The 26,755-nt window shown below is 30.0% G+C and overlaps 4 protein-coding genes across 5 annotated transcripts; 2 read left to right on the top strand and 2 right to left on the bottom strand.

Annotated features, from left to right (window-relative positions):
- Nucleotides 1–3,075: 3,075 nt before the first annotated feature.
- Nucleotides 3,076–5,252, bottom strand: LOC123300707 (mitochondrial import inner membrane translocase subunit Tim17-A-like). Its single transcript, XM_044883331.1, has 3 exons — nucleotides 5,149–5,252; nucleotides 4,774–4,930; nucleotides 3,076–3,437 (listed from the first exon to the last, which is right to left on the bottom strand). The coding sequence occupies exons 2-3, from the start codon at nucleotides 4,915–4,917 to the stop codon at nucleotides 3,078–3,080; spliced, it is 504 nt and encodes a 167-aa protein (XP_044739266.1). The 5' UTR covers nucleotides 4,918–4,930; nucleotides 5,149–5,252; the 3' UTR covers nucleotides 3,076–3,077.
- Nucleotides 5,253–5,390: 138 nt separating this feature from the next.
- On the top strand, nucleotides 5,391–7,309 carry LOC123305125 (65-kDa microtubule-associated protein 5-like). The gene is made up of 3 exons (XM_044886750.1): nucleotides 5,391–5,502; nucleotides 5,568–5,711; nucleotides 6,300–7,309. Exons 1-3 carry the CDS (start codon nucleotides 5,488–5,490, stop codon nucleotides 6,801–6,803), a joined length of 663 nt encoding a protein of 220 aa, XP_044742685.1. The 5' UTR covers nucleotides 5,391–5,487; the 3' UTR covers nucleotides 6,804–7,309.
- A 2,579-nt stretch (nucleotides 7,310–9,888) lies between these two features.
- On the bottom strand, nucleotides 9,889–14,272 carry LOC123301455 (mannose-1-phosphate guanyltransferase alpha-A). The gene is made up of 7 exons (XM_044884196.1): nucleotides 14,114–14,272; nucleotides 13,815–14,039; nucleotides 12,584–12,726; nucleotides 12,103–12,314; nucleotides 11,813–11,909; nucleotides 10,382–10,847; nucleotides 9,889–9,989 (listed from the first exon to the last, which is right to left on the bottom strand). Exons 1-7 carry the CDS (start codon nucleotides 14,163–14,165, stop codon nucleotides 9,889–9,891), a joined length of 1,296 nt encoding a protein of 431 aa, XP_044740131.1. The 5' UTR covers nucleotides 14,166–14,272.
- Nucleotides 14,273–15,533: 1,261 nt separating this feature from the next.
- On the top strand, nucleotides 15,534–26,153 carry LOC123304923 (transcription elongation factor SPT5). Of its 2 annotated transcripts, XM_044886476.1 has the most exons (17): nucleotides 15,534–15,868; nucleotides 16,008–16,122; nucleotides 17,539–17,768; nucleotides 18,961–19,098; nucleotides 19,167–19,300; nucleotides 20,761–20,861; nucleotides 20,924–21,139; nucleotides 21,219–21,626; nucleotides 21,689–21,942; nucleotides 22,290–22,485; nucleotides 22,592–22,717; nucleotides 22,773–22,860; nucleotides 22,912–23,019; nucleotides 23,268–23,498; nucleotides 23,563–23,841; nucleotides 23,909–24,267; nucleotides 25,201–26,153. In XM_044886476.1, the coding sequence occupies exons 1-17, from the start codon at nucleotides 15,678–15,680 to the stop codon at nucleotides 25,333–25,335; spliced, it is 3,309 nt and encodes a 1,102-aa protein (XP_044742411.1). In that variant the 5' UTR covers nucleotides 15,534–15,677; the 3' UTR covers nucleotides 25,336–26,153. The 2 variants fall into 2 exon arrangements, with proteins under 2 accessions (XP_044742411.1, XP_044742410.1); XM_044886475.1 differs by having other exon boundaries at nucleotides 15,538–15,868; nucleotides 15,948–16,122; nucleotides 22,773–23,019; nucleotides 23,563–23,850; nucleotides 25,201–26,070.
- Nucleotides 26,154–26,755: the final 602 nt, after the last annotated feature.

Below are 26,755 nucleotides of genomic sequence, written 5' to 3'. Positions count from 1 at the left end.
CTGTGTTTGTTTGAAATATTTTTTTGTTAACATCACCGTTTATCCACGAGGACGCAAATTAAGTGCAAATTTTATAGTATGTATTACATGGGAATATCAGTTATGAATGTGTGGCTATCTTAAAGCGGATATCTTTCTTTACTTACGTGACGTCAAAAAACAAACGATTGCGTCATGAACATGGTCTATACATGGTATTTCAATAATTAACTCGATCAATTGTTGTTTGTCACTTGTTTTTTTGTCTTTTTCAATTAGAGCTTATTATATTAAAAATCCTACCCATACTTTAGAAAACAAAATGCCCCCTTAAAATCCCAAAATAGTGAATGGTGGCTTATGAAAATTATCTCTCAAAGAAAATTATATATTTCTAGGATATGTTAAAATAGAGCTTGTTTTCATTGTTAATGCCAAGAAAATTGATAGCGAACTCCATATAAGCTTTTGCTCGTCTAATTAGTAACCTGGAATTAATTTTTTTAGTCACATTTCCCCCGAAAAAATACACTAATGCAGTGTATCTAAGGTCAACGAGAAAAAGTAGCCATAAAAATATACTGTATGTTCCAAAAACCATAGCCACATTTTAATAAGTTGTCAGACGCAGAAAAATATTTCAAACAAAAGATTTTATCAAACGTTTTAAACCTTGAAATTCAAGGTCAGCTAAAGATATACTACATTTTGTTACAGCTAAGAGATAGAAGAAATAAAAAACTAATATTTTTTGTTTGTAACATTTTTTTGAAATATGACTAGATTCGGAAGGAAGTGAATTAAAAAATTTATCTATACAAGAAAATGACCTAAATGTTTTAACTCTGTTTGGTCATGACATAGAGATTTTGGAAAGTTTTTTTTTTTAAATATCGAAGTTTTTTGAAAAATTGCGCCAAAACCCGAAATTGAACTCAAAATTTAATGTTTTTAGTAGGTTTTTACATTCAATTTCTATGGAAACATTCATATTTCGAAAAATATTTTCCAATAAAATGTTCGTGGTTTTATAAAGAGCAACTTTCTAATTTAAAGTTTTCTTCCATATCTTACCTGTAAGGAAAAAACATTTAACTGGACCTTCAAGGTCCACTCCAAGACGCCTATGGGGTACCATCTTTAATACGAACTTAGAAGAAACTCCTCATTAGAATGTGCAAGGACTTCCTGGACATACAGTACAAGTTTTATTTATTGGTTTCCCACTACTTTTGGCGCTTGAGGGGATTCTATTTAGCAATTTGGAGGGAATTCTCGGAACGAAATTCGCTTTTTTGGACGATTTTATGGCTTTGAACATTCGTACAGTCGTCACTTCAAATGAGGGTTGATAATTTACTTATAAATTATTTTTCTCACCTCCGTGCAGAAAGTGTCATCTGCCCGCTGTGCAAAACGAAGTTGCCACTTTCCGCTTCCGCCCGGGAGAAAAATAGTGTACACACCACGGGGGCAAGTAAAGAAAGATATGAAGAAGAAGTGAAACATTCTCTAGTTTCAATTTCTATAGCTCCTTAGGCGTGTACTATACTATTATGTCAAAAACTTTATATCAAGAAAATCGTGCTTTTTTAGTGATTTTTAAGATTTTACACATTTACACACCTTTCGAATGGAGTTTGAGGATGAAAAATTTGTATAAGAATTGAGTTGTTCATATTCAGGGAGAGTCTATATCTCTAATATCCCATATTTCAGTAAAAAATTATTACGGAAATATGACATTAGTGATGGAGTTTTACTCTGCTGTGCTCACGAAAATCAATTCTTTTGGGTATATAGGGTGTATACAGAACAACAAAGTTCTTAGTAAACCAAGTTTAGATGTTATTCTTTTCATCTGAACTAAGGTTTAGATATTATATGCGTCTAACTTGTTTACTAACGAGTTAGGTAAAAAAGAAAAACAAACATAATTAAGTTAAATAAACTAATTTATTATGTATTTGGGATAATACAACATTTTATTTCAGGTATATAACGTTTGTTCATGATCTAATAATTTTAACAGAGGAATAACATCGTCCTAAGTTTAAGAGAGTTATAGAGGAACGGTTAGGGAACGACCAATAAATCATAATTTAAATAAATAAAAATCATTTATGTTTATCAGAGTCTAGGGTTATCTCAATATGTACAAAGTTCTATAACTCTCATTTTTCTGTATCAATCGAAGAACTTGTGATATATTTATACAACAAATAATAACAACCGTGTCGTTTTCATAATCACTTTCAATATCTAATTAATAGATTATGTAATGGAGGCTGAAGGGGGTAATAAGATGCTAATAATTCACTGTAATTTTAATTCAATTTTACAATGAATATCAGTGGTAAATCAGGGACAATATAGATCGAAACCCTCTTATAAAAATAATTAATTTTCGTAAAAGATATCTCTATGTTATGAACGTCAAATAGTTTTTCACATGCCTTTCAATAAAAAAATTAATATTTTCATAATTGAAACTGTACACGCCGATGTAAGCTTGTAGAAAATAATTTAAAAGCTTAAAAGTGCTTTTTAAATATTAAAAAATTAAAATAAGAAGAGTTAACTTAACCTCTTAATAATAGCAGCTCTGCATGCTTATGTTTAAAAAATTTTAAATGAGTAAAAATTAGGAAAAAAAAGAGGGCTTGTCTCTGAAATATTGGCTACGATTAACGAAGTTTTATAGAGGCAATCGAAAACTTTATAGCCTCTGAAAAAGAAAATATTTACATTTGTTATCAATTTTTTTAAAGAAAAATCCATAAGCGTTTATTAACATTATCTATTCAAAATATAGATCGAGAATTTGTATTCAATTAAAATTGTATACCCAAAAATTTCTTTGGCTTTTATATAATGCAATCAAATTTCCAAAAATGAAATTTAGATATTCGTACAAATTATTTTTCCAAATTAATTTATTAAACGCTTAAGATCTGATTACTTAAAAACTATAATTGAAAAATAAATTCATCACAGAACCAAAAGAAAATTATAGATAGCCTTTTTTCTTTTCACGTAATTTTTAAGAAAAATAGTCCTAATATTATATATTTTGTTTACATAAACTATGTTGAATTTTATTGGTATGCGTTTGGTCTACCAAACGCACCTAAAGGTCCCCCACTATCATCCTGAACTTGTACTTGTGCATCAGGACTGAATGTTTCAGCTGACATTCGTGTAACCATAATACCAACACCTTCAATTAATGCTAAGAGAACGCCACCTATTAATGCACTACCAGCCATTGCTGGAACACCATTTCGTGCAGCTAATATGCCACCAGTGGCTGCTCCACTTATTATTGAATTCCACGGATCTTCTTTTTTACGGAAATGTATTAAAGTACAATCGATCATCGAGAATACACCACCCCATACAGCAAAATTACCAGCTATGATTGGTGATCGTTGTTTAATTGCTGTTAAACTTCCTACCTGAAATTAAATTGCATCTTTGAGTATAGAAACCAATTATTTAGGACATTTACACATTGTATCACGAGTGAATTTTTCCTAATTATTCACGACTCCAAGAAACTATAGGTGGTATTCTAATGGTGGTTGAAGAGGGTGTAAACATGCCTATACCATTATTTTCGATCGAACAGATCGGTGTAGATTTGTTCATACCATACGAACATGTTAAGTCAATATAGATAACTACACCGATCGGTTAACCAATCGAAATTGATATCAGAAGAAAGATAATTTAATTAAAAAAATAATGATATAGCCTTCCTGAAAAAAACCCGTTCGTAGCATAAATTGATTCAAATTAATTTAATTAAAAATAGCCATGAACACTTTTTGATAGAAAAACCATGATGATAAGAGTGTTTAAAAATCAATATAATTCCATAAAAAGTATGTCTTATCTGGTTATCAGATGGATGAAGATCGATCTTATACCGTTTTTTGTACTATAGTGTTTAATAGCGCACTACATTGTCTTAAACCTATTTGTATTATAATCAAACATAGTATCGAAGAAAATGTATGAGAGGCCGCCATACTTTCTTCAACGTGTAGTAAGACGATAAAGTTTAATCCACGTAAATGTAGTTTTGTTTTGTCTCGATCGTTCACATTCAAAATCGTAGTAGCATCATGCTGTCACATGTAAGTAATAAGTATCAAAACGTACGAGGTTCAAATATGCAAGCGTCGTCATGTGCTACCCTTGTGCATTATTGTTCATCTTTGAGATCACTCATATTAATTCATCCAGTAATAATGAACTAATTCGTTCTTTTGGTGCTTTTAAAATTAACATTGAGTGCTTTTAAATTAAAAATTGAAACATTTTAAAATTTTACAGCTCGAAATGTTATTAATTATAAATAAAGTTTATAAAAAGATCTAAAGAACTAAGAGGAGATCATCGCTGAACTGGTTCGCATAGTCACCTGAAAATGCGCTCTTTTGAACTAGGTTGTTCACGAACTAAATAAGCCTGGTACATAAGCTTTCGAAGCGTATTTAGAGCGTATACTGAATCTCTTTGGTTTTCATTAGGTTTTTTATATTAAAAAAATTAAATAACGGATGTATATGCTTATTTGATTTGTCATCTTTTTTACTGTGACTATTTTGTGTTCGAAGAAAGCATTCATTATTAGACAAAATTGCGTCGGAAAAACCACTGTATGACGTCATCCAAAATAAATTAAGAAGAATGATGAAATTATGTGTAGATTAGACTGTTATAAAATTTAAAAATCACATTCCCTAATTACCATTGACAAACACCTAAAATATAAAAACTACTTACAAGTCTTCGGTTGAAGCCTGACGGTGCATTTCTAAAACCTTTAATGCTTTGGAAAACAGCACCTCCAATACATCCCATTGAAAACGCACCGCCACAATCGTCAATGATTCGAAACGGGCATGGTTCTCTCGTATATTCCTCCATTTTTAATGATTTTCTAAATTATTTTAAATAAAAATGTAAATATTACATAATAATATAAAAAAAATTAATATTTTATATAAACAATATAATTTTATCACCTTACATAACCTAAGTTATATTTAATTAGATTTTTTTTGTAAAGTTTAAAATGGATTTTTGAAAATTTTATACAAGGAATTTTTTTTTAACATCGTGAATTTTCTTTGTATAAATATTTTTACTGTTACATACCTATTTTAATGTCAAATATATTGAAAATTGCAAATGTTTCAGAATTTCGTTGTGCCCTCTTGATTTAAAAGAACTTTGCACTTCTTTCCTCAAATAGATAAATTTTTTATTTTAAATTTTTGCGGGAATAATTTTTTTTACAACAATAAAATAATTAAAAATTTATAGTTTTAAATTTCTTCAAAAATTAATCATTTTCGGAAAAAAAAAATCCTTTTTTATGATAATATTTTAAGAGAATTAATTTTTATTATTTTAAATCTATATTTAGATTAATTAAAAATAGAAAATCTATTTTTACATTTTTATTGCAAAACTAATTCTTTTCCACATTGAATCATGGCAGAACAGCAGGTTTGGCGTCAAAATATTAGTAAAATAATATAAAATATGCTATTAAATAAATTGAAATGTTTTAGGAAATCTCTAATACACTTCCAGAACAAGATTGGGCGACTAAGGAAAAAATTTTGTTAGATAAAATATCATGTTTGGAACTAACCCATAGTAAAGAAGTTGAGGACAATTTAAAATCAATTCAAAATTTGAAAAATTCTCTTCAGGTAATTTTAATTGAGGCGCTCATAACTTACAGTCTAAAAGTTATTTAAATTTTAATAAATTAACAGTTCTTTTATTCATTGAAGTACCATTGTCAATTTACAATGTACATGCTAAATAACTACACCAAACCGTATAAAAACTCCTCCAAAACCGTTTTAATTAGCTTATGTATATCGTAAAACCATAGTAGAAATTTTTATAATTAAAAATATTGGCTGAGTTTATGCTTCATCATAATGTGTCGTATTTTCACTAGCCATACATACATTCATAATTATACATACATTGCATCTAAATTTTTAATTTGCATGCGTTTTTTTCTTTCATTTGCATTAATTTGAAATATTACAGTAATCTTAGCCGAAAGGCTATATAGTAAATCGCATTTTTGGGGGGAAGCCTGACTTTTTGCCAAGACTGCCATCTTGGTTTGAAGGGATGACTTTTTTTTGCAATAATTGCTACACTATTGATTTTAGCGAAAAGAGTGCCCAAAGCATATTTGTAGAGAATAGCATTCTCTACAAAAAAGGCCAACAAACAATTGGCTACAAAAATAATTTTAATTTTTTATATTTTTGAAACAGATTCAAAATGAAGAACGCGAAAAGGACAAAACCACAATTGAATCACTTCAAAACGAACTAACAGATTTAAAAAATAAAAGTCCACAAACTTTATCCCAAGCACAACAAGCTCAAGTGGACAAAGTGAAACTAATGTCTGAAGAAATGTTAACAAAAGCCAAAGGTATTATCTTCGATAAAACCAAAGAATGCAAAAATCAAGAATTACAAATTGAAGCATTAAATTCTCAAGTAACGAGTTTAAAGGAAGTGGTCAGAATAACAAAAGATTTACTGGAAATTCGAAATTTAGAGGTACAACATTTGGAAGATAAAATGAATGTGATGGGGCAAAAAATTGCTGCTGAACGTGAGCGCCGTGATTTAATGGATAAAAAGTTGGATCAAATGGTTCGAATGAATCAAGATTTAAAAGATGAGTATCAAATACAATTGCGAATTTTTAATGCTCTTAAATCAAAATATCATGAAAACTCAGAAGCTCAAAATGGCGGAGAAAATTAATTTATGTATTAACTCTTAGAGCCACCGTTTACTAAACAGACTTTTTATCGATGGCTAGTTTTTTTGGCATGTGATATGGGAGTGTGATTTTAATAATAAATTATAGAAAGTTCAGCGGGTTCCCGATTAAGCTGAATTAAAAATAAGAAGTAACTAGATTCAAGACTACAATGGAAGTTTGGTTCAAAGATAAAAAAGTATGCGAAATGTCATTAAGGTAAATGAGTTACAGTGAGATCAAAAAATTTATCTCTTCGGATATTGTGCAGAAATGGTAAGATATTCTTTACTTACCTTGCTAAATATAGAATTAAAAATATACATAAGAACATGTACTTATCGGTTAAATCGAGAATTGACGCTAATTTTTACATTTATTGCATACTGATAACAAAACTTCACTCTGATAAGCAAAGTCTGCATAGAAATGTGGCTTTTAAGATGTGTATATTTAGAAAATACGAACAACATTGATTGAAAAATATAAATATTATCAAACAATTACACCAAACTCAATTGAAACAAAATTGCTTTGCATTTTTATTTTGATGTATATTTTAAGCCAAAAAAAGCTTTTATATGATTGTTAAATTTCTTCATTATTCATTTCTTTTATTGTAAACATTTTCCGAATAAGTGCTTTTTTTTTAAATATGAATTATTACATCGCAAATCATCGTGTGTTAATACAGGATGCTAATTGTGGCTAATAATATACATTAAAATGTTTTCGGCGTTATTTAGTAAAATAATAGAAGCAATCCTCAATTCACTTTCTATAATTTAAATTACACTCTAAAATTCCACGACGCTGTTTCAAACAATTTCCTTTTTTCCGTGACCTATTTTCGTTCAATGTTCGGTTTTAGTAATCGTTACATTTAATTGTTATTAAAGCTTGGCTTTAAAATTATGTTTTTCAATTTAACTGTTTCTAATTTCCTAGTTCACAAAGTCAAGACTTTCTCCACATATATTGTTGTTAGTTTATTACCAATACCATACTTGCTTGCATCTTATGTAAGCCAATATGTGTTAAAACAAAAATTAATATTTGAAATTCAATTTTATTTCATGAATTTTAAATTTTTACAAACAGTATATTTTCTAAATATACACACATCGTGGAATGATAATTTTTTTTTTTTTTAATAAAATTTTATTTAGTTTCATGTTTTTGTTTCCTTTAAGTTCTTCCAATTTTCTCATGCAAAATACGATTGTGTGTAAAAGAAACGAGTTTTTGATAGTTCTTTCATTTTTTTAATGTTGAAATTATTGGTAAATGAGAGATGATTGCCCAAATTGTTGTCGTCGTATTGTTTCAAAACATCAATTAAAAATAAACAACTAAATAATACACTTGCAGTAAACACTAATAATTCAATCGTATTATTGTCCATGTTCCAAAACTATAAACAGAAAATAGCATTTAATAATCTAAATATTATTACCTGTCTATACAATTTAATTAAAAATGAACTCCTTCTTATATTTTCCTTCTTATTATGTAAAACAGATCGGATAAGTTCTCCTATCAAGAGACGTTCTAGGGAAATTGTACCGAATATATCCCAACTAATGTAATCGAAAATGATATGACTAGCTGTTGCTTCATTCCCGCCATACAGTTTAACATCTAACGGAAAAGAATTTATTATACATTTCTATCTCAATAAGTTTTTCGAATTCGATTTTCCACTAAAAAGTATTGATTCGGATTCACAAACAAGAGAAGAATAAATATCAGGCTCATATCTAAATTAAAGACTGTTCAAAGTGATGTATTGAAACGTTTTAAAGCATGTTAGCGAATTAAAAAGAATATAATCATTTAGCGAAATTAAAAGTAAATCCAATTTAATCCAAACTCCTTTTAATGAATTCTAATACATTTTTATACTTGCCCTTTCAAGGTTCGAAAATCCAAAGTTAGTCTTTTAAAAAAAGTACTGATTCCAAATAACTATCACCGAATGCCTTAAGCATCTTAGAAGCAACATATACGATACTGTCGAGACCTGAGATTCTGCCCGGTGCTGATATTTATATTGCTGAATTTTTTTCAATACTATATTTAAATTTATTTTTATTAAACAAGTGTGAAAGGTATTTTAATTAAAAAAAAAGTGAATATTTGGTGGATAGTGCTTTTAAAATTCCATTATCTCTTCAAACGAGCTTAGAAGGTTAGACGGTGTGTCCTTAAAAGGACGCGACTCCGATTTAACACCGTCTGGAATCAGATTCGGGATTCGACACTGCAAACGGGCATATTACTATTACATATAACGATTCGGTTGAGAATGATAGTTTATACAAATAAAACCACTTACCTGTTTTATCACCAAATAGACACGATCAAATCGACAGTAAAAATAAAAGATATTTTTAAATAATAATATTTTTATAATTTTTCTGTGTAAAATTCATTTTAGATATGAATTTTCGGTTTTTTAATTTTTTTTTATAATTTTTGAAATTTATATTTTTGTCAAAAATGTCAATTTATACAATATTATTCATTTATTATATTATTTAAGATTGGTTCACACTTTAGTTCCGGTTAAATTGATTGATCCGTATTGAGTAAGGGGTTTTTCAAGTATTACGTGCAGCAGGCTTGGAGAACAGGACAATTTTCTTGTTTTTGCATTTACAGGGGATTGGGAGTCTAAAATCATAGAAAAATTGCTTGTGAGTAATACTTGAATGCCTCCTAATAAGACTGTGTCTATTAATAATTACATTATAAAGTTAAAAAGCGTATAAATAAAACTTCCTCAAAAATCAAAAGCAACGATTAAAATCGTCGTAAAATTTTTTGGTTTTAAAAAGATCGGATGTGGAAATTGAATTTTCGAAAATTTACAAAAATTAGTGTAATGATAAAGCATTCAATAATTCAAGATCTAGAGTGCTTAAGATTTTATAAAATTAAGCGGTATATTATTGATAAACATAATGAAGCTTTGTTTTATTGTTCTTAAAAACTGTACGTATTTGTATAAATTTTTTAGAAAATTTAATAAAATATCCAAATATTATAAAAAGATAATATCCAAATAAAATAAAATTATACATTCTATAAAATTATCTCATTTTTAAAACTTCGACTTAGCTCTTTGTGCGGTAATACAATGGAATTTAATAAAATTGTTTCTGATGGCACTGATACACCACAACCTGAAAGAAACATTCACTTATTGAATCTTTTAAAACTAAATTAAGGGCAATTTAATTTAGAGAAAATTAAAGAGATTAAAGTTTTATGCATTCGAAATAATAGTGATATCAAAATCTTGAATAGTAAGTCTTACTCATTATTCATAAAACCATATCCCATGGTAACTAGATTTGTAAATCATCATATTTGATATGAAGAAATATACATACGCCTGACAGGGAATTGAACCCTCTAGCATTTTGAAATCCTCTAAACAATACTTTGCCTGTATAATGCCATAACATTAACTACAAAGCTATATTCAAACATTATTGTATGAAAATTGTCTAATAAAAAAAATTACTTAAATTTTCTCTAATATCCTTAAATAACACCTTAAGTTTCATATTACCTAGAATAGTCAAAGATGGATTTAATCGTCCATCGTTATTAAATAACGGTGGATTTTCCATTTTTGCGAATGGTTTATTAGGATCTGGATCGCCGGGTGTTCCCTCGACACGTGACCATTCACCAATTTTTGTATCACGACCCACTATACTGTACAACACTAAACTATGATCTTTAATAGTTGCGCCTTCAAGAACTATACTCTCTCGTATACGAACACCTGGTCCAATTGAAACATTTGGTCCTATACTAACATTAGGTCCTAGCACAGCCGTTGAATGCACAGTTGCAGATGAATGAATATGTACATCGGGAATAATTTCACATTGAAATTTAGAATCACCAGATTCTTTTGCAGTTTGGGATGCTAAGCGTTCTGGTTTATGTGTACGATATAGTTCAAGATAATGGCGATTAGCGTATATTGCTGAACCGGCCGTTTTTAATTGTGACCACCAATTAGAAATCTAAATTAAAAAATAATTGTAATTGTAGAAGCTGTAAATTTCTATATGATAATCGATTTTCGTCTTTTATATTAAAATATTACAAAAAATACATCATTTGTATTTTTATGTATATATTATCAATTTAACTATAGAGAATAAAATTGGTCAAACTTTGTACCATTGAATTACGAATCATTCTCTGTATACTATCAATGTAATAAATGTATTTTTCGTCGTATTTTAAATCGTTCATTTACAAGTTTTTACTGTATATTCCCTAGACCCCTATAAGTTAAAAAAAGGCCAATATAAAATAGAGAGGCGGCCGTACTTTTACAGTAACGCAATACAGATTTGGTAAAACTACAATCGAAAGCGGTAATATCTTCGAATGGAGTTTATGAGTAACATATCAGCCATTGTAGAGCACTAGTTGGCTGGAAAAAGTGATTAACGTTTTATCTGTCAGTACAACACGACTATTAAAACTAACGAGGGAAAAAAATATTATGACTCACTTTATTTTGCAGTTTCAAGGTCTTGTTATGAAAGCCTCATCCATTTGGATTACACATTCTTTTAAAATCTTTTTAATTTGAAATCTTTTGACTTAAAAATATTCTTTTATTTTGAAACTACCTGCGAATAACCGCTATAACATAATTTCTCAATCCTCGAATTCAACAAATCGATTATTCTAAAGGAGTAAAATTTCTCTAGAATAGTCAAATTTAGTGAGATAAAATTTGCTTTTTATAAAATTAACGAAGCACGTTATTCGGCAAAATCAATACATCATTTAAAAATTTGAAAACCCAAAAGATATTTTTTAATAAGAATAAAGTGGAAAATAAGAAATACGATGTAATATACTTGATATCGACAGTGATGGAATAAGTAATTAAATTTCTTTTTATATATTTTAAATTGAAAGACAGAATCCATCATGTTTATTTTTTTTTTGAAATCGCATAAAAAATTACCTGGAATGCAAATAATTTTCCAGTTCCAGCCAGTGGTGCAAGTACTTCTTGCTCTAACTGAATATGACCCGTGTCTTTACCATTTCCAGTTGATTGTCTGCAAAATTTTTCTTAATTAACAAAGATATGTTTCTCAACTACTAATCATACATACTTCAAAAAATCTTTAAAAAAATGTATCCTGTATAACATTTTGTTATACAGCGAAATTTTTTTAAGATAATTAACTTTAAAGTTACAAAAATTATCTTCAAAATCGATAATCATAATTTCTAATTTAATGAACTCACCGATAATAATCTTGTTGTTTTGAGCTAAAAATAGTAGCCATCGTTTGAAAGACATCCAAAGAACAAACATAAACTCCACAATTAATTAATGTTGAGACATAAGAATTTGGTTTTTCAACATAATGAGTGACTTCGTTTGTTGTACGATCTGTAGCCATACATCCATAATGTTTGGATTGTTGTCTAGTGGCTTCTGTTCCCATTATTGTGACCTATCGACAACTTTTTCTTAATGATTAAAAATTTCCAAATGTAAAAAAATTCCCTTTTGCAAAATTAACCTTGTAGAAAATTGTAAAATTTTCAGTCTATTTCCACAAGTAGACTTGGTTAGGTAATAGAAGAGTTTTTGTGTGGCATTTGATATATTTTAGTATATTTATTATTAATCAAGATTTATTATTTTTGTAAGGATATTTATGCAAAATTTTTGTAATCATGCGAAAAAAAATTCAAAATAAATGTTTGAAAAATAACAAACCCAAGATGAAGGCTTCGTTTTATGAAATTCATATAATTCATTTAATGGAAAATCAGCACAAACATCTCCATTCATTACAAAAAATGCTTCAGGATTTCCACATCGAATTTGATCTCGAAAATGGTACATTCCACCAGCAGTACCTACAAGAATTCGATCAACTTAATTCATGGTACAACTTCTTGTCTCATTGTTTCAAAATAAACTTGTATATTCATAAGCTGATTAAGTATGTTTTGTTCTATTAGTGATTAAGAGACAATAAATAACGATAAAGGGAAAATTTTTTTTAACTATTTAGTAAAAATTCGATAACCAAGATTTTAAAAGAGGGTATAATATGATAGAAGCCGTACATACGCTAAATGAAATCGATTAATTCATAGCTTAAATGATTCGGCGAAATTTCTGCTCAATCATAATAGGACATTAGTCAGTACCATAACGTGCTTGGGCGATTTGGCGATTACAGTCATGCGTTACTTTATTATTTCAACACGAGAAGAAAATATATATATTCTATAGAAATAAATAAATTTCGAAGTACTCCTAACGTATCTCATAAAAATTATTTCTTCGAAATGAAATTACAATTTACAAATATGATTTACAAAAATTGTGTATATTTTCGGCGATTGGAACATCACTTTATTTCGTTACTTTTGGCTGTACATATTTATAAATCTTTAGTTTGACAATATATGTAAAAAATATTCGGAATTCATAGAACGGCTATTCGAACGTACCCGTGTACACGGAAACGGGTAAGCGTATGCACGGGCATATAGAGTTTTTTGGCCATTCAGTCCACCCTGCGAACAACGAGTTTAATGTCGTACCCGTGCCAGATACACGAGTGCGTGCGACTAATCATCCCAAAAAAAAAAAATATTCTCAGTATTGAAAGTTATTGCAATGGGTACGATTATCAAAATCGGGATTTTTTACACATCCACATCCGTTCCATGGTCAGGACAAGGCATTACACCAATTTGGACTTTGGAGAACAAATGCGTGTGTGTGTGAAGCGTATTAACGGCAATATATTCCGACAAGTATTTTAAAACGACCGAGTTTTTATTTTTTTTACTTTTTATAACCATTTATTATGCTGAGAAGTTATTTGTGTAGACCTCAAGGGTCGCACCATACGCTATCCACGGCTTGTTATGAATTTAATTTTGGATATACAATTTTTGACATATGTCATGTAGAAATAAAGATTACCTACCTAGTGCCGTAAATTCTTGTAAATATCGAATATTCATATTATACCGACTCTGCATATCAACAACAAATTGTTGTAATTGCGTTGCGGGATAATTTCCTATAATTAAGATTTCTTTGAGCGCTTCGACATTAGCACATGCTTCAATATGATGTTGTATTAAAGGTAAACCAGCAACCGGGAATAAAGGTTTTGGAATATCTAAGGATAATGGACGAAATCTAGTACCTAAATAATGAACATTTTTATTAAAAAGAGTTAATTTTATATTGTTTGAATATATTATTGATGTGTTTACAAACCCTTTTGTGGGCCACCAATTAATATGACTGCTTTCAACATTTCTTTATGCATATTTTAAACACATATGAATTATTTAAACGTGACATTGACCACGTAATTACAAATAAAAACTTTTTATTTGTTATCGGTATTAACTCATGTCAAATAGTTTGTCAAAAGTCAAATTGACATTATAAAACAAAACAGTGACTCTCAAACTTTTTAAAATAGATGATCGGCAATTGCCGATTATCATTTATTTACATCCACGTGAATCGATTTATGATGGTTTTAAAACCATCACAAGCCAATTAAAAAGGCTTATGTCTTAATTTTGACAGTACGTACATGTATTTTTTATAAAATCAGTTAGCTAGAAGTAAACTACAAGTAACATTACTTTAATTCTTTAACATCTTGGTTTATTAAAATTACTACATACTCTATCGAAAAAGAGTTTCTTTGGAATTGTGAAAGAAATTTTTTTTTCGATTCTCAAATGTAGCTTTGCTATAGTTTACTCAACAATATAGGTATGTGCTAGTATGCGCAAAATACCGAAATAATTTATTCTGATAACTTGGATGTTTATTTTCCCTTCAACAAAAATTTTGGATCGTATCCCCGCCATTTTTCTTATTTGCAAAACAGATATTGCAGTAATGCTTTGCTGAGCTTATACTATTATATGCCGTGGAGAACAAATTTTTAAAGTGAAAACTTCTTTAGCCGCGTTGAGCGATTTTTTGATAAAGGTATAAATTATGATTTCGCGTCACTTCTGAGGCGACATGTGATGTATACCACGTGACATACATACTACATTGAAAACATTGGTTCACGCCCGACTATTGAAGTTAAGCAACATTTGGTGATTTGGTACAGTCAGTATTTCGATGAGAGACTTCTTGGGAACGCACTGAGCTGTTTTAATTTAAAAATTAAAAAATTGAAATTATTTTTAAGTTTCCACTTTTATGACTGGCTATCATTTTTATTTTCGTCATCACAATGAAAAAATCGTAATTTTCATAGAAGTCGACGATATATACTTCATGTAAAGGCTGGTCGGTATAACATGGATGTATCTTTAGATAGGAAATAACGATCCTAATAAAAATATAAAGATTGGTTCTTCTTTAAAATATATGATCTAAGGGTTCTTCAGTCTTGATGAGTGCTCACTGCTCGGTTCCGGTGGTCTGGTACAAAAAAAGGGTTCATCATTTAAATAAACGGAAGGTTCTAAATCTAAACTGTAGAATGCACCCATTGGAATAATTTCCATTTAACTCATTTTGCTCCTTAAATAAATTGTAAAATTTACTGAAATATCGTTAATTTGCTTAGTGTGTACGGCTTTATAATAATTTTATTAAGTCTTTGTCAATTTTTTTAAAATATAGTAAGGAATTTAGAAGAAGTTTTTTTAGATTTTCTAAAATTTGTGACAAGTTGGATTTAATCAGTTGTACCAACCAACGAATCAACCACCAAGTGAAATAATATACAAACAAGATAAAAATAATGCTTTATATAAAAATATAATAAATATTTAATTTATTTGGAGTTAATCTATCCAGAATGTCAGATTCAGAACAAAGTGACGCTTCCTATAATTCTGGAAGTGGACGAAGTCGCAGCCGTAGTGGATCAGAAGCGGGATCTGTGCGCTCTAGAAGATCAAACCGGTCTCGTAGTAGTGCCCAATCACGAGGTAGTGCGGTCTCAAGAAGTCGATCTCGTTCACGTTCTCGATCAAAATCTCGATCCAGGTAAATTTTAAAAACGTGTATTACTGTTTCATAACAGTACGACATATGTAGCTCTTATGCCACGTACAAAACTTTTTAGATCACCATCGCGATCTCGATCTAGGTCAAGAAGTGCCAGAAGTCACAGTAGATCACGAAGCCGAAGTGGGTCACGTTCAGGATCAGAACGTGCTGATGAAGCTCAAGAAGGTTCTGCTGATGAAGAAGTTGAAGAGGAACAAGAGCCTGAGGGAGAAGATTTACATGATTCTGAAGTATGTATAATTTACTACTTTTATGTCTTTAACACTGCGGTTTTATGTTGTTAAAATATAATTTTTGGTATTTGGTGGTACATGCAAACAAAAAATCTCGAAAAAGGTTGAAGCTTCTATGAAGGAAATGTGTCTAAAATTGAGGAAAATATCATGTTGATCGTTCATATGGAATTTTTAAATTTAATTACTCTAGATCTCGAACATACTTATGTTAAGGTTTTATCAATATTATGTATATATTATTCTTGTAATTATATACAAATGAGCCCAAATATTGACAATTTTGGTTAAAATTAACTCATTTGAGCAGGTTTGGCCTAATTTCTTAATTATATTTTCTCCTTAAGAAATGGAACTATTGCTTTTGTACCGATTATTGAAATTTGCAAAAATTTCTCAAATGTCCATTAATCTTACTTAATAAATGTTAAAAATAACTTTCGTTAAAATTATTGTGTATGTATGTTTACATTGTTTACGCAGCGAAGGAAATGGTTTGGCCCGGCCATAGTCGCACCAGAAGAAATTAGGAAACTCAGCGCTAGGCAAATCCTGGGTTTCAGTACATCAGTTGGTTATAATAGCCACTGAAAAGCGTAGCGGGGATAGAGTACAAGGGTCTATTTGGCTAGGTATTCTGAACCATTGCTTCGAGGCGCGATGCTCGAGCATGGCCCGCTAACCTCCATACCATACCATGTTTACAATGTTTTTAAAAATTATGGGAACAGCCGGAAAAACTCGAGAAAAACGCTTTGTTTGGAAAAATTCAAAAAATACGAGCCCAATATTTAAAAAAATGAGCCCCCACGAAAACTAATATCTAAAAGGAAAAGATTAATGCATCTTCGAAATTTTCCACAGTTGTTTTTTAAGATTGTAATAACTTCGCAAAAAAAGTCGATCTCTCAGGGGTGTACCTAACCCCCATCTTTGGGGGGTTATAATCAGTTTTTTACTAATTACAAAAAAAATATGCATTAAATAAATAAAAAAAAGTTCTAGCTGAGGTATTTGTGCAACTGCACCAAATTAGCAACGAGTAGTATACAAAATAAGAGTAATTACGATTAGCTAATTCATACTGATGATGACTACTTGGTAGTCGAAATACGTATTTATATAATACAAAAAATTAATCTAGAAAATTGGGGCAAAAATCGAAATTTATTTTAAAAATCAGTTGTTTATTATTATTATAAAAGCGTAATACGACTACAATGTAGTCATCATCAGTAAAAATTAGCTAATCGTAATTATTCTCTTGAAAGATTTTACAGGTCACTAAGTTCACGATCAAATTTGTCAGTTTATGAAAATCGAAAATCGAGTAATTTTTAAGGAGACAGAGTTTTAAATTATCGTCAATAATTTTTAATATATAGTAACGTAGTTAATTTACATTTGTTTTAGGAATATGACAGTGAGGAAGAGAGTGATAGTGATAGACCACGAAAGAAAAAGAAAAAAGATCGTTTTGGTGGATTTATTATCGATGAAGCCGAAGTAGATGATGAAGTTGAAGACGAAGATGAATGGGAAGATGGAGCTGAACAAATTGGAATTGTTGGTAATGAAATTGATGAAATTGGTCCAACAGCTCGAGAAATTGAAGGGCGTAGACGTGGTACCAACTTGTGGGAGTAAGTTTGTCAATTTTTTATCTCCTACTAGCAAATTTCGCAATACTGCCTCTTGCTAAGAGGCAGTAAGTTTGATCTTAAATGTATAACAGGCAGAAATATTGATCGTTGACAAAAGAATTTGATTCAGATGTTCATCGAATAATTTATGTCTCACTTTTCCAAAGACTATTTTTGGACTATATACAAGGTAAGTTGCGAGGTATGGCCCTAACTCTAACAGTGGATTCGACACTGAAAAATAATTAGCTGGTATGTTCTTATCCGATTGTCTTTTATTTTCATTAAACTCAAAAGAAGAAAAGAAAAGAAGATCAGATGCTAAATGAGAATTTTTCATATTATAATTATGATATTGAATTTTAAAAATTTTCCGATTCATATTAGGAAAAATTAAATGTTTTTAGTAAACAAAGTTGTACACAATAGAATTTACTAGAGTTCTATCAAACCAAAATGTGCACTATATGCACGCGATATATATGAATGTGCACTCATATCTACATTCTCTCTTGCTCAGTGCCACTTTGGTTTGATTAAACTATAAAATTTATCTTCAGTCTATTACTAACAGGCCCACCTGTCTGTCAGCTGGATGTATCTCATAAACCGCAATAGTTAGAAAGCTGAAATGTTGAAAGAGTGTGTATTACGGTTGCCGCTATAATAAAAATCAAGATATCGAATTCCAAAAATCACATAAAAAGTTCTAAAATAAAAAATGATGAAACCTGAAAACCAAAGACTATCTGATAAGAACATATGAGCTGTTTTACGTTATTTTTCTATGTAAAATCCACTCATAAAGCTAGATTACTACCTCCCTACTCACCATGTATATTAATAAAAAATGCTGTGAACAAACTTTGCTTATCCCTGAACTGCATCTTTTTCACATAACCGCTTAGCCGCCTCCTTAATAACGCAATAATAAGAATATTGCGTTCGTGATTTGGCCTAATCATTTGGCAATTTTCACTCCAAAGCCTATCTTTAAAACAGTACCGACGTAAAAAAAACTTGCTTAAATTACTATTAAATGTTGGAAACTTTTTTTCATAAACTTAATAAATTTATCGCAAGTTCCAACTGAAGAACTTGTATATTAGAATATTTATACAATTAACTCTTATTTGTTACATTTTTTGCCTTTATTGTGAGGGTTATTAAAATTGTTTTTAACGTATTTTAGTTCACAAAAAGAAGATGAAATTGAAGAATATCTACGTAAAAAATATGCTGGGGAATCCATGGCTGCAAAACATTTTGGAGATGGTGGAGAAGATATGAGTGATGAAATTACCCAACAAACATTGTTGCCAAATGTTAAGTAAGTTTATTTCTTTCACTATTCACAAACTATAACTTGAGTTTGCAACAAATTTTTGTTTTAATTAGGGATCCAAATTTATGGATGGTAAAATGTCGTATTGGTGAAGAAAAAGCTACTGTTTTACTTTTGATGAGAAAGTTTTTAGCGTATCAAAATACTAATGAACCATTACAAATTAAATCGGTTATTTCACCTAGTGGTAAGTTATTATACATTTCTTGATATTTCCAGAGCGTTAGAGGCCTTAGTGTATTACTATTGGGAAGAAAAAAAAATTATTTTTAACTTGTTCAGTAGCTTTAATTCTAGTACAAAATTATCAACATTTCCGTTGTAATACAAAAATTTATAATTCATAAAAAAATTACTGTAGAATCTAGATAAAGCATAGAAATTGGCGTATCAATATCCGAAAATTTAAAACACTAGCGAAACGTCTTCAGTACTCCTTAGTTTCTCTCTGATAAATAAACAAAGATGCATAAAATATTATAACAGTATTTATAGAAAAAATAGTTATCCACTCTTTCTTAATTTTCGTTCAGCATTTTCAACAACTCGATTAATTTTAAATTGACTGCAAAAATAAACAGGTCACAAAATAAAAATATATTAAATCTAAACAAAAGGTTTATAATGGTGTTATAATTAATAAACCAAACTGCTACCCTTCTTAGCCTTTCTAAAATTGATAGTCAGGTCAAGAAATTTTAAATGAAAATCCAATTTTTAATGCAAATAAGTTAATTAAAAATATAATTTAAAAAAAAAAAAAAAAGCTTTTTATTTTAAACCAAGATTTTTGTTCCAAATTGTTATTTGAAAGTTATTGAACCCTCGAATAAACTTTCTACCACGCACAACTATAATTCACACTTAATTAAACTTTTATTTTTACCTTCGTCGAAAATATATACGTATTTTCGGTATCAATTTTAAGACAAAAAGCATAAGATTTGTGTATCTGAAAAAATTTTAGTTCTGAAAAAATGCAGTAAGACGAATCGATATTTGGTTTTTTTGCATTAGATTCCTAAGGATAATTATAAAATTTTTTAACGTCTTTTTAGAACTCCTCTCAGTGCTGATTACGAATATGGTGCTCAAAATATTCCCTAATGAATATATGATATCCAAACTATTCCTTGAAAGATTCGGAGATCAGGATGCCTGATTGTAGAGATGATCTCCATATTTTTTATCTACATTTTAATGTGACTTTTCTTTAAAGTTGTTTAAAATGCATTGAAAAACGACACAAGGAGGCTTTCGAGATCCTGATTTCGGATTTGATACTCAAAATAATTCACGACGAACCTGGGTGCATAGACATCCTGTTTTTGGAGCTCATTTCCAATTTTGTTCTGAGTTTGCTTTAAAATGTCAATCCAAAATAGTTACTCGAGGGCTTAAAGGTCGCGATCTCAAATAATTTAACCCAAAATATGACCGTAAGGCTCGAGTATTTCATGCATATTCATCTAAAAAATTTATGATATTTTTATTATTATAATTCATTGTAGAATAATCAAATATTTAAACATTATTTCAAGTAAAAAATTCAATTTTTTACCCATTTAGTGTAATATACTATTTCTTCTCCACGTGATAAATAACTTTTTGAAGTTTAAAGATAAACCGTTTTTTTTTTTTTCTTAGGTGTAAAAGGTTACATTTACATCGAAGCCTATAAACATCCTCACGTAAAATCTGCTATCGAAAACGTTGGTAATCTAAGAATGGGTTTCTTTAAACAACAGGTATATTCATAAAATAATTTATGTAAAAAATTATCTAATACGAAAATTTGTATGTTCTATAGATGGTACCGATCAAGGAAATGACTGATGTATTACGGGTTGTTAAAGAACAAACTGGATTGAAATCCAAACAATGGGTCCGACTGAAACGTGGTTTATATAAAGATGACATTGCTCAAGTGGATTACTTTGATATGGCTCAAAACCAAGTCCATTTAAAATTAATGCCCCGTATTGATTATACACGCTTGCGTGGTGCGTTAAGAACGGCTCAAAGTGTAAGCGATTATCGTAATAATCATAATAATAAGGTGGATATTATGTATTTGGATATTTAATTTAATTAACAATTTCCAGGAATCGGAAGCAGAAAAACGTAAAAAGAAAAGACGCCCTCCAGCAAAACCTTTTGATCCAGAAGCTATTCGCGCTATTGGTGGAGAAGTTACTTCAGATGGTGACTTTTTAATATTTGAAGGAAATCGTTACTCGCGAAAAGGATTTTTGTATAAAAATTTTACAATGTCTGCAATTATTGCGGATGGCGTGAAACCAACTTTAGCTGAGCTAGAACGTTTTGAAGAACAACCAGAAGGAATTGACATCGAAATTGCCGCCGATAAAGACGATAAAGCTGTTACACATTCGTTTTCAACGGGTGATAATGTTGAAGTGTGCGAGGGTGAATTGATCAATTTACAAGGTCGAATTTTAGCCATTGATGGACCTATGATAACAGTTTTACCAAAACATGAAGATCTAAAAGTAAGTTTTCATTTATTGGTTCTCAAATGTGTTCAGAGGTATTTAACTTTTATTCTTTCTAGGATGCTATCATATTTCAAGCTAGCGAATTGCGAAAATGTTTTCGAATGGGTGATCATGTTCGTGTGTTAGCTGGCCGACATGAAGGAGATACAGGTTTAGTTGTACGAGTTGAATCTGGTCGAGTGATTGTTATATCTGATTTGGGTATGCATGAGCTTGAATTACTCCCCAAACATTTACAATTGTGTGCGGATACTGCAAGTGGTGTGGATTCACTTGGTAAATTTGAATGGGGTGACATTGTCAATTTAGAGTAAGTCAAAATGCTAATTTTTCTAATTCAATGGGTTAAAAAATTTATAGCTATGAAGAATCGCTCCTACTGTGAGTAGCTATTAAAGATGATGTTATCAAGTGTAGAGAATGTTTCAAAACTTAGGTAAGACTACTATGATTGCCGTTAGAGTTTTTCATAGAATTCTCAGATACCTCACATTACTAGTCTAGGAAGGAAGAAAATATTGTAGATTTCATAGATATTTGAATATTTATACAGAGACCTCCTGAACTTATAGCAAGATAGTTCTTAATTAATTATTGAAATTATTGAATGATAATTCACTCACCAAGTAAATTATAATACGTGTGTTATTTTTTCAGTGGACAAACTGTTGGTGTAATTGTTCGACTTGAACGTGACATATTTCATGTATTATCAATGCACGGCAAAGTAGTAGAATGTCGACCTGCCTCATTAACCAAACATCGTGTACATAGAATGACATCGGCATTAGATTCCGATCATAATCCAATTCAACGACGGGATATTGTTAAAGTTATCGATGGGCCACATTCTGTAAGTTTCGTATTCCTGCTGATTTAAGATGTATTGTTGTATTATTAGACTCTTTAATAAAGCGTAAAAATGAGTGCATAATAAATCTTAATAAAATATGTTACAGGGTCGTTCAGGCGAAATAAAACATTTATATAGAAATTATGCGTTCTTACATTCTCGAATGTATTTAGATAATGGTGGTATTTTCGTGTGTAAGACAAAACATTTACAACTTGCTGGTGGCGCTAAGGTAAATTTCATAATATTTAAGTTTTTTGTGAAAACTTAATTTCTACAAATTTTAGACAACTACCGATGCAAGTTCCATGGGTGGTTTAGGATTTATGAGCCCTAGAATTCAAAGTCCTTTACATCCATCCGGTGGTGGAGCAAGTGTACGTGTTGGTGGAGAAGCAGGTGGAGGGGCTGGTGCACAAGCTGGAGGAAGAGGTGGAGGTCGTGGTGGTAGGGGAGGTGGTCGTGGGGGTGGTGTTACCAGACATCGTGAAATTATTGGGAACACGATTAAAATTACTCGGGGACCATATAAAGGTGAGTTTCTTTCAGATCTAAAATTTCCTAAAAAATTTGAATAAACTATTTAAAATTTACATAAAAAGTTACCTTCACTGATGGATTTCTTAAAGAAAGCTTTGAAAATAAATTTTCTGTGAAATTTAAAAAGTTTTTCCGAGGCTATCAATAGAAAACTTACATTCCTAAATTCTACTCCAGATTCTAAACTTCCCAAAATAAATTACTCTGAAGAATTCTTTAATATAATAATTGATTTTTTTTAGGAAATATTGGTATTGTTAAGGATGCTACTAAATCCACAGCTCGTATTGAATTACATACTTCATGTCAAACAATATCTGTCGATCGAAACCACATTGCTGATGTTGGTGTACCTACAAAAGATGGTAGTTTTTCATCGTATGCTCGTACACCAGCATATGCAGGAAATCAAACACCGTCTTATGCTGGTGGAAAAACTCCAATGCATGGTTCTATGACGCCAATGCACGACAGTAAGTTCAAACTTAAAAAAAAATCAAAAACATCTTAAATACTAATAAAATAATTTTATTTTAGGTGGTTCTCGAACACCTCATTATGGTTCAATGACACCAATTCATGATGGTAGTCGAACACCATTACAAGCGGGAGCTTGGGATCCGAATATTCTTAATACACCTGCAAGACCTGACAGTGGGAGCGATAGTTATTCAATTGACGATGCAGCTAGCCCACGGCATAATCCAGGTACACCTGGTTATCAAATCAACGGGCCATATACTCCACAAACGCCAGGAACAATGTACGGATCGGATCATACGTATAGTCCATATCAAGCTAGCCCAAGTCCCAGCGGTTACCAAGGTAAGCTACTTGCATTTTTTTTTCAAAACTTTGTTTTACGGTCATCTTGTTTTTTTAGGTACACCAAGCCCATCAAATACAGGATATACACCATCTCCAGCTAGTGGACATGCATATGGTACACCATCCCCGTTAAACTATTCCCCAATGACGCCAGGATTAGCACAAAGTCCGTACAATCCACAAACACCTGGCGCTGGTTTAGAAGTATTACCACTGTCTGAATGGTATACAACTGATATTGAAGTACGCATTAAAGATAGCCATGATGATCCTGGATTAGCTGGACAGCAGGGTATTATACGTTGTGTGAATGGACCTATGTGTTCGGTATTTCTACCGGAAGAAGATCGCGTTGTTTCAATTATATGTGATCATCTAGAACCAGTTGTTCCTGAACGTAATGATCATATAAAGGTATGTACCTAAATTTGTATTTATTTTTAATTAACAGTGAATGGCACAAAAGCAAAATAATCTATTGAAGAAATGTTATAATAATCAACATCCCAGGAAGAGTCAGTTTTGATTTACTTAGATAATTTTCCCTTTCCAGAGGAGCCCCCGGAGCACTACCCCGATTGCTCCATTTTAGTTAGTTCCGGTCCAACTATTATAGTGAATGTCATTTACGCAAACAGTTGAATTTAACACAAGATTCCTGGTGTTCTTTTGGCTGTAGTTATATGGGACATCACGTATATATATGTTATTGACGTTTCGTTATTATCTAAACTTCTAACTAGCATCTGCTATTATGCTTATCAAATTTTTTTATAACGGATACGAAAAAAAATTAATATTTCAAAAAGAAAATACGATATTTAAAAAGTGAGTTTTTTATGACAATGTTTGGAGCCCACATATGCCATGTCTTCATGAGCGAAATTTTGGTACTTTTAATCGTATAATATACAGTTTGGTTTTTTTAGACATCGTTAGATTTCGTTAGACATTTATAATATATGAAGAAAGACTTTTTATGCATAAAACAAAGAAAACACAGTAGTGTTGTATAGCAATCACATGGCAAGGCAGGTTTGGTGTGTCTATTGACAGCAATCATACTTTAGTATGATCGCTGTCAATAGACAAACCAAATCTGCCTGGCTATGTGATTGCCATACAACACTGCTGTGTTGTTTTCTTTGTTTTATGGATAAGATCTCTACCCTCCATATTATATATATATATATATATATATATATATATATATATATATATATATATATATATATATATATATATATATATATATATAAAACAAAAACAAAAAACTATTTATATGTGTTAATATCTTATTAATAATATTAATATAGATAATAATTTAATATGTACTTTGTTTTATAGGTTATATTAGGTGAAGAGCGTGAAACAGTTGGACAGCTATTGGCAATTGATCAACAAGAGGGTGTTGTTAAAATTAAAGAAGAAATACGTTTACTTCCATTAAATTATCTATGTAAAATGCATGTCCCAAATTAATTTAAAATTATACCTCATGTTTACTGAGTTTAAATAGAAAGGACTGATTCCATAACATGTGATTAAAGAATTTATAAATACCGCCAAGCTTATTTTCATAAATGACACACCGAAGAGAAATATAAGTACATTTAATATATATCGACCAATTGGTATAAAATGCTAATTTGATAAATATAGAACAAAAGTAAAAACTTAATTAACAATTTAATACACGTTGTGGAGAACCTAGTCTATAACTCATATTGACAAGTGAATTAATTATAGTAATAAAATTCGTGAAATATTATAATTAAGTTCTGATTTTGATTCTAATTCGTATTATTGTAAATCTTGTTCGTTTATTTTGATTTTCATTTATTTTGAATAATAAGTGATACAATTTCAATACACAATTTTCACGATTTTTAGTAACTTGAGAATAGATGATAATCTGAACTATTTAAAATAACTCTAAATTGACATGAGATTACATTTTTTGCTTCAATAATTCTTTATTGTTTTTCTTCGTTATTTAAATTTGGTCGATTTATTTAGGCTTATTGTTCGTACAAATTTATAAATGTTTATAAACGGTACATATATTATGTGTTACAACATCCTGGAACGTCACGTAATATGCTACTTGATTGTAATTATAATGGTCCAAAACAATGCGAATGAATATGTTCATAATTTTTGTGCAGTAAAGATAAAAAATACAAAAATCAGAAAAGGAAAAAGTTTTAAAAATAAAAAGATTAATTTTGTAAAAAAACAAACAGTTTAAAATAATACTACATATTTTAAACTTGTAGACTTCAATAGCTCTATTTATTACTAGCAAATTTTTTTTTTTTTTTTTAAGTAATTTTAGAATTTTTATTTTATGTTTTGAAAACTAAAATGATGTGTTTTATCGATTTAAAAAATAGACAGACTTCGATTTTAGGTTCATATTTTTATAATGGTTTTAGATTTATATTCGTATTTTAGCGGTTATATATTCGTCTTTTTCTTTTTAAAGAGCAACAAACTCGTTTATTATCAATTCGTATCATACATTCCATTAAGGCTTTAAAAAACACAAAAAATTAGAGGAAAGTCGGGGTGTAATTATATATAGCAAACAGTTCTATATTGTTTGTAATGTCAAAGGTAATGATCATTTTACAAAACGAATGAATAAATGAAAAAATATCTTTCAATAAACTCCATCAGAAAATCTGAAAAATAAACGTTTTTCACATACATAAATACAATTTACAAAAACTCTTCCTCTGGGGTCATTCAGTAGCTTTATTAATCTTAAAATTTAGCACTTAAAATCCCTAAATTTGCGCTTTAATAATGTGCAATCTCTGGCTTTTGGACAACTCTGTTGTACATTATTTATAAATTATAATTGTTGAAAAATTAATTGATTTAAAGTTATGATGCC

This window comes from Chrysoperla carnea, chromosome 1 (genome assembly GCF_905475395.1).
Source record: "Chrysoperla carnea chromosome 1, inChrCarn1.1, whole genome shotgun sequence".
Taxonomy (NCBI): domain Eukaryota; kingdom Metazoa; phylum Arthropoda; class Insecta; order Neuroptera; family Chrysopidae; genus Chrysoperla; species Chrysoperla carnea.
Note: the sequence above shows the minus strand (reverse complement) of the source record. Positions and strands in the feature narration are given on the sequence as shown.